General features: G+C 42.7%; 2 protein-coding genes and 1 long non-coding RNA gene across 3 annotated transcripts; 1 reads left to right on the top strand and 2 right to left on the bottom strand.

Annotated features, from left to right (window-relative positions):
* Positions 1–312: 312 nt before the first annotated feature.
* Positions 313–7,373, bottom strand: wit (kinase protein wishful thinking). The gene is given in 6 exon segments (XM_020945867.2): positions 313–1,512; positions 1,580–2,403; positions 2,456–3,025; positions 3,094–3,318; positions 3,387–3,546; positions 7,041–7,373. Coding segments are annotated over 5 exon segments (2,814 nt in total). The 5' UTR covers positions 3,454–3,546; positions 7,041–7,373; the 3' UTR covers positions 313–384.
* On the top strand, positions 6,957–8,492 carry LOC147642850 (uncharacterized). Its single transcript, XR_015272839.1, has 2 exons — positions 6,957–7,573; positions 8,104–8,492. It is a non-coding gene; the product is annotated as an uncharacterized LOC147642850 (long non-coding RNA).
* On the bottom strand, positions 8,038–9,985 carry Faa (fumarylacetoacetate hydrolase). Its single transcript, XM_020945887.2, has 4 exons — positions 9,791–9,985; positions 9,181–9,398; positions 8,519–9,120; positions 8,038–8,457 (listed from the first exon to the last, which is right to left on the bottom strand). The coding sequence occupies exons 1-4, from the start codon at positions 9,875–9,877 to the stop codon at positions 8,111–8,113; spliced, it is 1,254 nt and encodes a 417-aa protein (XP_020801546.2). The 5' UTR covers positions 9,878–9,985; the 3' UTR covers positions 8,038–8,110.

The raw sequence follows: 9,985 nt of genomic DNA on the forward strand, positions 1-9,985 counted from the left end.
CGATTCTAATCAGATCTAACCTATAAGGACTTTGGTTGTTTGCCGCACTACACGCTAGGATGATTGGTGAAAAAATACATCTAGATATACACATACGATCTGTGAACTCCTCCAGGCTACTATATGTATGATCGAAAAATAAATGTTTTCGTAGGGGGTTGTCTATGGGTTCTCTGTATTAACTAGATTCTTTTGATTTAAATTTTAAATTTAATTAGTATTGAAATCAAAAGAATCTGAAAACCCTAAACACTGCCCCTTTTTCCTTTATGTGAGAAGACTGTTCCAGGAAGCGATTCAAGTCTTCTGCTCTATGGCTATCGTTGAATATGTGTTCGATGAAGGATGAGATATGAGTCCAGTTCCTTGTCCTGCTGCCCGGGTTTATAGTTCCAGCAGCAGGACCTCCTCATGCTAGAGAATATTGAGCAGCGACGAGTCCATCATACGATCATCGTACAGACTGAGGGTCTTGCTAGCCCTGGCCTTTCTCACCGATGGCGGGACATCCCCTGGGGTCTTGACCCTTTCGCTGGGATCCCTCAAGCGCTCGCTGCTCCCCCGTCCGCTGAAGACCTCACGGAAGACCTCGAGGCTATGCTGCCGACGCATCTGCTGCTCCGTGGGTGGACCCTGGTAACCCGAGGTGGTTGTGGTGGCCATCAGGGAATTGGTACGCAGGTGGCCAGGTCTTCGCTTCGTAGCGGGACGGGTGAGGGTCTGCAGCTCGCTGCCATGGCTCAAAATGGAGTTATTGTTGGTACTGGTGCTACTCCCATTCATGTGCTTAATCAGGCTGCTCGACAGGGATCTGGGAACTATATGTGCCGGCGTTCCACTTCGCTGCTCCGCACTCCTCAACTGTATGGGTGTGGGTTTGTCCAGCCGCGGACTCAAGTCCAGGTTATTGGGGCGACGCAGTGCCGTCACCAGGTTGGACTTTTCCTCACCCAGCTGTAGCTGCCGGCATAGCTCCTCGGCATGCTCCTTGCGGAAGAGCTTCTTGTGGATCAGAGCCCTAACACCATGCCATCCCCTGAGCTTGTGGTCCGTGTTCTGCTGCTTGGGAAATCCCTGACCCAGGCTGGGATTCGTATTGGTCCCGGCAATGCTGACTATGGTGTTCTTTTGCTGGAGTTGCTGCTGCTGCTGCTGGTGATTGTGATGACTGGCTATCAGCTCCTCCACGCTGACATCGTGCTCCAGGCAGGACAGTGAGTTCTCTTGCGGCTGTGTCTGGAAGCTGTGCTTCTTGCTTCGCTCGACCAGGACCGGCGGAGTACGCAAGGGAAGAGGTGCTAGGTTACGCTCCTGGCAGGGATTCCTGCCCTGATACGGCTGTAGCTGCTGCTGAGGATAGCTCAGGTGATTCTTCTCTCGCTCGAGAGCAGCTGCTGGTAGCTGTTGGTTCGGAGGCGGCTGGATGAGGCCAACAGTGTCGGAACTCATCTGATGATGCACAGCCGCTGATGTCGTAGTCGTTGTGATTGCCACTGCTATGGTATTGATGCCCTGCAAGAGAGGATTAAGGAAAGGGATTAGCATTAAGAATGTTAATATATTATTAAATAAGACTCACCTGCTCTGAGTTTGGTGTAGCCACCAGATTGTTGGTATTCAGCAGGGGACTGGCTGGCTGTGCCTGAGCTCTTGGCCGTAGTCCTGACATCTCCTGCATGCGCTCTTCGGCACACAATGAGGTCAGCCTGGCATCCGCATCATGGTCCCAGCAGTCCTCACAGGTGTCTCTTACCACCTTGGCTGCTGATCCGCCACCCCAGCCGGCGGGGAAGAGCGGACGCGCCTTGTGTCTCACCACCAGAGCCTGCATCTGGTCGAAGCTGGGATGGGAGCCCACCTCCTGCTCGTATGGAGCCTTGTATGGTGGTGTGGTTTGGCCGGGGGCATAGAAGTCCGAGCAGCGAGTGGCCACTTCCCAGAGAACCAATCCCAAGGCATACACATCCATCTGCTTGAGAGAGGTTTCGCAATCCCTTAGATTCACTGCTCCCTCCAGCAGTTCCGGAGCCATGTAACGCAGGGTGCCTACTTCGTTGATGCTCTTCGTCTCCGCCATGGCCACCTCGCCCTTGTACTCGTACTTGGATCCGAACACCTTCAATGCAAATCCAAAGTCCGCAATGCAGCAGCTTAGATCCCCTTGGACGAGCACGTTCCTGGTGTTGATATCCCGATGGGCCACACATGGTTTGTGCTGATCCCCCAAACGGAGTTCAGTGTGGAGATGGGAGATGCCACGGGTGATGGACCGGAGCATGCCACAGCACTGGCTAAAGGTCATGGTATTGGCTATCAACCAATCCTGCAGGCAACCCAGGGGAGCCAGGGAGAGAACCAGTTGGTACTCCATGCGACCGTCCATTGTGCAACGTTCATCGTAGCCTGAATTGGGGGATTAGAAAGTTTCCTATTAAATTTTCTGTAGAATACTTACCAAAATAGCTCAACAAAGCTGGACAATCCATCAAGGGCAAAGCATAGATATTCCTCTCGTTCACATAGTACTGATGATGCTCCTCAGGATAGATCTTAACAGCCACCTCCTGGTCATGGAGCAGACCCTTCATCACAGTTCCATACTTGCCACTGCCTAGCATTCCAATCAAATTCATATTGTCCACGTTCCGAAGATTGGAACTGTAACCAGGTCCCGATGGTGCCAGTGGCGACTCCTCTGGTTCGGATTTCTCTTTGGGACCACGGCAATACTGAACGGCAAAGAATATGCCAATCATAAGGGCAGTTACTCCTCCAGCAAAGCCCAACATTGTACTGGCCATGAAGGATTGTTGCTGCTTAGCCGTTGCCCGATTTGTGATTGAATTTCTGGCTTCATTGGAGCCCAATTCCAGAGGAGCTGGCTCCACCACGGCATAGTGGTTATTGCAGACATCACCGGAACAGCAGCAGTAATAGAGGGAATTGGTCTTTGAAGTGGGCGCCGAACTGGTGCATTCCGAATGGCTGCAAATTGAGGGACGATCTGTGTTGTCCTTCCAGCATCCTATGGGGAGATTTATCTGGATTTTAGTATACTATATGTTGATGAATTCTCCTCCTGGATAGACTCACCCTGCTTGACAACCCTCGTCTCATTGGCCGTCTGATTCCATAGAGTAAAACAGAAGGTATAACCATCGGAGCAGGTGCGTTGATGTGGCTCATCGGGTAATACAGTGGATTCTATTTGCTGCTCCTGCAGCTCATTGCTAACATCCTGATCGGTGTCATCATCATGGAAGGAGTTGTCGTTCTCCTGGTAGCTCATACAGCTGTATTGGCGACTGGGCACAGGTGCTAATATTTACGAGAAAATTCCATTACTAAGTACTTCTAATTTCATAAATTAATATGTAAATACTTACAGGCTCTGCCCAGAGAGATCATGGCCAGCAGAAGCCAGGGCCAAGAACTGTAGATAACCCAATTCATGGCTGAGTAGATCTTTGAGTAGCTGTTAATATTTCTTTTCAGGTAACTTTAACTTCTATCCAATTTTACGGCATTTTGTGAGACCTGAAAATGCTGAAAGGAAGCATGATTGTTTATAAATCTCTTGTTGTCTTCGTTATAAATAGCATCAACGCAGGAATTATCAATTGTCTGCGACACACTCACACCCTTTTTCGCCCGGCTAATGTATCAATAAGCGATGACAATTTTGCAAGCTCAGCGACTTTATCAAGCCAACGGGCGACGATAATGCCCAGACCCAAATACTCAAACAATTCTACGATTCCACAATCCCCACGATCCACGATCACGTAGTGGGTGTCTCTCTCTGTCTCTCTCTCTCTCTATGGATTGTGGAGAGACGGATCGGGAGCCACCCACTCCATGTCTCGGGGGAACTGTTGCACTTTGGAACCCATTTGGAACCAGGCGCCGCCAGAATAAGCAAAAAATATCATTTCAGTTGCGCTTGAATGCCAAGAAAATGATACCGACCAATGAATACTTATGTATAGATAATTAATAATCTTTTATTTTTAAATAAAAATAAAATTTTAATAAATTTTTAGGAATTTAAAAAAGCTTTACAAGATGTAGTATTTTAATAAAAGAAAACTTTACTATATCCCAATGGCTTTCTTATTAAAATAGGTCTCCCTAGCGTCTCCCATAATATCAATTCAATTTTTAAATATATTCATTATAAATAAAATTTGTTTTAATTCAAATTTAATTCTTAGTTCTCATATACCCCAAGATTAAGAAGTATTCTAACACACATTCCCCTTGTCTGCCTTGCTTTCAACCCCACGCTGATTAGAAAATTTTGCAGGCATTAATTATGTGGCTGGATGAAATTATTACGCCTGACTCCTCTCCAATTAGAGGGTATGTGTTCTATATACACAAGTGTAAATATATAAATATGTGAAAATATATACATATATGTATATTTTTACTTTTACCTGGCGCTCTGGTAACGAAATTTGCATTGGCGACATTTGGGTTAATTGTGGGTGACGGGGCATGAAATTTTGAAGCGCGATAAGCATATATTTTTTATCAAAACGAAGGGGCAGGATACACTTATCACGCGATTATGAAATCTACCTCCTCTATCTACGTCAATTATTTATGGTGTTTCCAATTCATGAACTTTTTAAAAGTAAATTAAGAATGAAAGCAAGAGCCTTGTATTATCTTCAGCTATCTCTCTCCAAGGCTTTTATACGATAAGCATTTGCTTTTAGAGATGGCTACGTGACGAGATTAGAAAATATAGATCTTAATGTAAAGAACATAACTTCAGTTCATAAAAATACAATTTTTTAGGGTAAATCAATGCTATTCAACATCTCATAACTAAGCCAAAAATGCGATAATTTCAATTCGGAAAGCTGTTCTGTGCTAATTTCTATAGGGTTAACTAATCTGCATACTCAGTTTTAAAATTTAAAATTTTCGTTTTTTTTTGTCAAATTTTGACAATTTTAACGACCCCTTATGAAATTTTCAAATGTAGGAAAAAACTCAAAAATGTTGTTTTCTTTTGGACATGGCTGGATCGATTCAGTTTTTAATGCTGATCAATAATATATATGATTTATAGGGTCGGAAATGACTTTTTCACTGCTTTTGAAGCTTCTGACTGAAATTATAATACCCTGTAAGATATAATATTGTCACCAGTAAAGAACTGGATGCTTGGTATCAGAAGAAACTCTGGAAGATGCACTCAAAGATCATTAGAAGAATTGGCAGTAGGAGAACCGGCTAACAACGATTACGTTCTATGACAAATTTCCGTTATCAAGTTTATTTGTTTTTTGTAATTCTCAAATTTATAGCACAATAATAATAATAATAAATTTGACGGGGTAAAAATGCTCTCTCTTCTCTTCCGTTTTTCCACTCTTATTCCTAGTTCCACATGCGCAGACTGCAGGCCGAAGAGAGCGCCAGAAGACTCTTCTCGCTGTCTCTCTGACGCGCCAAAACAGGTTCTTCTGGCGCTGTCTCAAGTGCCGCATGGAGAATTGAGGGGGGAGGTGGAGGAGGAGGAGGTGGTGGTGACCGCCGGCTGCTCTCGCACGATAGCCGACGGCGCCAGTTAATTGCAAATACTGCTCGATGCCCTAGGTCTGATAGGGTATGCTATTTGGACCCATTAACTCATTATAAATATATAATTTTTAATTATTTAATTACTCAAAAATATGACTGTGAGCATTCAAGTATTTTATAATTAAATTAAGTTAATTAAATTAACGAAAAGTACTACTACTACTGAGTCAGAAAATTCTAAATGTTCTCTCTATAAATATTCTGTTACTTGTTATTCCCCATACATGGGTATCAGATTGTTTAAAGATTCTGTTACGATCTCTTTAGCTTAAAAATCTCTTGAGAAATTATAAATATGTACATACAGTTTCAGTTTTTTGCTGAAACATTTTAAAATTCAAACTATATTTTTTAAGAGCAAGATAACTTATTCTTCAACCTCTATTAATTTTGTATAATTTTATAATCTAGATTTCTTATCTATAAAGTTAAATAATTTTAGACCCCTTATAATATGATTTCATAAAAATATTAAATATTTGGTAAAGGGTATCCAAATATCATCAAAGCTACTTTTCTTTTCGTAGTCTGCCGTTTCTGTAATGCCCTCGTATTTGTTATTTTTTCTGAAGCCTGATTAACTTTTTGCGTGCTGCGTGTGCATTTGTCCATGTCCCCACAAGAATTCTGCACTACATCTAAAAGTGCTCCCTGAGTGTGTGTGTTTGCGTGTGTGTGCCTGAGTTCGAGTGTTCCAAAGGGATTCATCTTCGTTCTTTGCTTTTTGGTTTTTTCAGCTGCATTTCGGAAATTGCGACATTCGGAGGAGCATTGTAGAAAATCAATGCAAAAACACAAAAGTGCAAGCTGGAGAAGATTGGGAAGGGAAATGGGAGAGAGGAGAGAGAGCGTCAGGCAATAACAATGGCAAAGGGAACGTGAATGGGAATGGAATGGATTCTTGGAGGTCTCTTGTTGACTTTTTTCGACACTCGAAAAAATTATAGTAGATTTCAGGGATTTGCAAAGAATGTTTTAGAAACCAGTTTTTAATAATTACTTGAATATAATGCTTTCTAAGAAAGTATATAGAAATTAAGAGGAAAGTGGGAAAATTAAAAAAATAAAGCATCCAAATTCTTAATACCTCTTCCTTTCACACCTTCGCCTAGCATATAAATTTAATTTTCAAACTATACTCAATAAATTTGAATAGTTTTTTAATCAATATAGACTAATTATTCTTCTAATCTATTTCCTTTTGCCTTTCAGTGTACGTTCTCTGTGTGCAGACAGAGTTTTCCATCAGGGTGGGTGGCCGTGGCCCGCACAGTCTGCCTGCCCGCCCTTTCTCTTCGGCGTGTAAGTGTCTGTGTGTACTTGCGCAGAGTGGAGTTAAAAATTGATTTTTCCAAGACATTTTCCTGCGTTGTTTGCGGAAAAAACATTTGCACTATTGTGCAGTATATTTATGTAGATATTTTATTTTGTGGCTCACTTACACACTGAATATTCAGGGCATAATTTCTCGACACTGCACTTGTTCCGCGATCTGCTGTGGCTTTTTGTTATTTATGATATTAACTTTTTAGCTCACGAAAAAAAGTTGCACACTCGTCGCGAAAATTATTATTGTGGCCCGGCGCCAGTAGCGTCTGCTCTCAGCTTTTTTATTTTATTTGTGCTGATTTTTTGCGAGGCTTTTTTTTATGGCACTTTAAACAAGTTTGCTCGATAGGCGCGCCACTACTCATACGCCCCGTTCGCCGCTTTGGTTTTCCCTGTGCTGCGCCACCTTTCCCCGACAACCGACGAATGAATGCGCGAATGCGAATGCGGTTCGCTGCTCCTCTGCTGGCGCTCGTTTTGGGGCAGGCAAAGAAGAAGCAGCGAGAGTAGAAGAAGAAGCGAGAGCTGGAGAAGCGGCATGCGTGTATTTACGAAGCTACGTAGAATGGCGGAGACAGCAATGGGAGCCATTAGAGCGGAGAGAGAGGGAAAGCGGTGGAGACCATTGTGTGGGGAGCAGCTGAGAGTAAGCAAAATGAGTGAGTAGAGCCGGAAAGAGCGTAGTTTACAGTGAGAGCGTTCAGCTTTAAGCACTTGTTGAGCTTATTAACGAGTGCACTGAGAAAATAGTATCGAATCTAAATTCGATCAATAATCTAATAAAACATTCGCATCGATATTTTTCAATATTTTTGTATGAAAATTTTTTGTTGAAAATCGAAGTTTGAAAATATCATAACTAAGCAAAAAATTCATTTTAATGATAAAATTTTCAAAAATGTAAAAAATTTTTTTTTCAACCGGACATACCTAGTTCGATTCTGCTATTGATGCTGATCAAGAATGTATATGATTTATAGGGTCGGAAATGACTCCATTACAGCGTTTCAAGCTTAAATGTAATACCCTGCAAGGGTATACCAATATTTAAACAAAAAAATTAAAAAATATATGAGCAAACAAGTTAAAAAATTATTACTATTTAACGAATTTATATTACTATTATTTCATTTATTCAAGTGTCTTTAATCAATGATAATCATTCTGAATCTTTAGATATCCCTTATTGAGGCACTGGATGTGCGGGCAACACCTGACCTACACATTCTCCAAATCCAATACGCAGTCCGTTCTTCTCGCAGTGACCCCGAATGATGACCTCATCATAGTCCTGCAGGAACTTCCTGGTCTTACCACCTGGCAGCTCCAGCGTTTTGGTTCCACGCCAGCACAGCTCCAGCAAGGATCCGTACGAGTCAGGGGTCTCACCGGAAATTGTGCCAGAGGCCATCAAGTCACCTGGTCGGAGGTTGCAGCCAGTGACAGTGTGATGAGCGATCTGCTGCAATGGTGTCCAGTACAGGTGCTTGAAGTTCGACTTGGAGATACGAGACTCATTCTGATCAGCCGCTGAAAGGAAAGATATATTTATAAATAGTACAGTATATCACAAATATTTAAAATAACTTACGCTTCAGAGAAACCTCCAGGTTGATATCAAAGTTGAAAGGCACACTTTGACGCAGATAGGGCAACACCTCTGGTTCCTGGGGGAAATTATCCAAAAGGAAAGGCTTCAGGGCAGCCGTGGGCACCACCCAGGGAGAGATGGTAGTGCCCAGATTCTTGGCCGTGAATGGACCCAGTGGCACATATTCCCACTTTTGGATATCCCTGGCACTCCAGTCATTCATCAGCGTAAATCCAAAGACATTCTTCCAGGCCTCATCCACACGAATGGGTTCTCCCAACTGATTCCCCTTGCCACCAATGAAGAAGGCCATCTCCAGCTCAAAGTCCAGAAGTTTGCATGCTCCAAAAACAGGCTTCTCCGCACCCTCGGGCAAGGTTTGTCCCAGTGGACGACGGATAGGAGTTCCGGAAACCACCACAGAACTGGCACGTCCATGGTAGCCCACAGGCAGGTGACGCCAGTTGGGCATCAGGGCATTATCCGGACCACGGAACATGATGCCCACATTGGTGGCATGATGAATGGATGAGTAGAAGTCGGTATAGTCACCAATCTGGGCAGGCAGATGCAGACTTATCTCGGTTTGGGGTACAATGGAACTGAAATAAAGGAAAGCATTTTTAGAAATGTTTAATTTAATATTAAATTTAGTTACTTACATCGCCTTCAAGTCCACATTCTGATCCAATTCGGAACCCTTTGTCAAAAGCTTCTGAGTCTGTGTCCTTACCACATCCCAAGCTTCAAAATCCAGACCCATAAGTTCATTCAAAGTTTCCGCCTGCAGGCTCTTTTGAACTTGCACAGGATACAATTGCGAGACAGCTTTCAGGTCCAGGACATGCTCACCAATGGCCACACACAACCGATGAACTTTCTATGGGGTTGAAAAGAAAAGATATCATTTACGACATTCACATACGATATCATATGATTTTAAGGCCTTATCAGAGCTGGTTGCTGGGTAGTTACTATATAGATGGGATTAGCATATTGTTTTCGTAAACAAACTAGTTTGTGTTGGATGATATATGCAAATGCTATGCCGCAAAAGCGGTTTCTGTTTTAAGAATTTTATTCTAGAACATGTGAATCTGGCTCAAAGTCACATGGAAAATTGGTTTAAACTATGAAAAACTAAAGAAGAGTTGTGGGAAAATTGTTTTTCAGATATGTAAAAAGAAAAGGAAGGGTTATAGTTTATAAGAAAAAGTGTTTAAGTACTGGATTTGATTTCAAGTTAATTTTTTTATACACAAATAAACTTACATTATTTTGAGTTGAGAAAACAGCATAGGGCAGATTTTCCAGGGGGAAATCACTGCCTGCTGGCACTGGCACAAAACTAGTAGACATTTTAAAAGCACTCAAAGTGGAAAACTTGGGCAGGTGAGAGCGAATTAATAAACTGAAATAGAGTACGAAAAAAAAGCTATACGAAGCCACAGTGAGTCGGATAAGAAC

This window comes from Drosophila serrata, unplaced genomic scaffold (assembly GCF_035046125.1).
Source record: "Drosophila serrata isolate PLE 108 unplaced genomic scaffold, ASM3504612v1 contig_346, whole genome shotgun sequence".
Lineage (NCBI taxonomy): Eukaryota > Metazoa > Arthropoda > Insecta > Diptera > Drosophilidae > Drosophila > Drosophila serrata.

Coding starts and splice junctions, on each gene's coding strand:
- Faa (XM_020945887.2), bottom strand. CDS start 9,877: ATGTCTACTAGTTTTGTGCCAGTGCCAGCAGGCAGTGATTTCCCCCTG. Junction 9,121..9,180: donor AATGTGGACTTGAAGGCGAT/GTAAGTAACTAA, acceptor CCTTTATTTCAG/TTCCATTGTACCCCAAACCG. Junction 8,458..8,518: donor CCTGGAGGTTTCTCTGAAGC/GTAAGTTATTTT, acceptor CTTTCCTTTCAG/CGGCTGATCAGAATGAGTCT.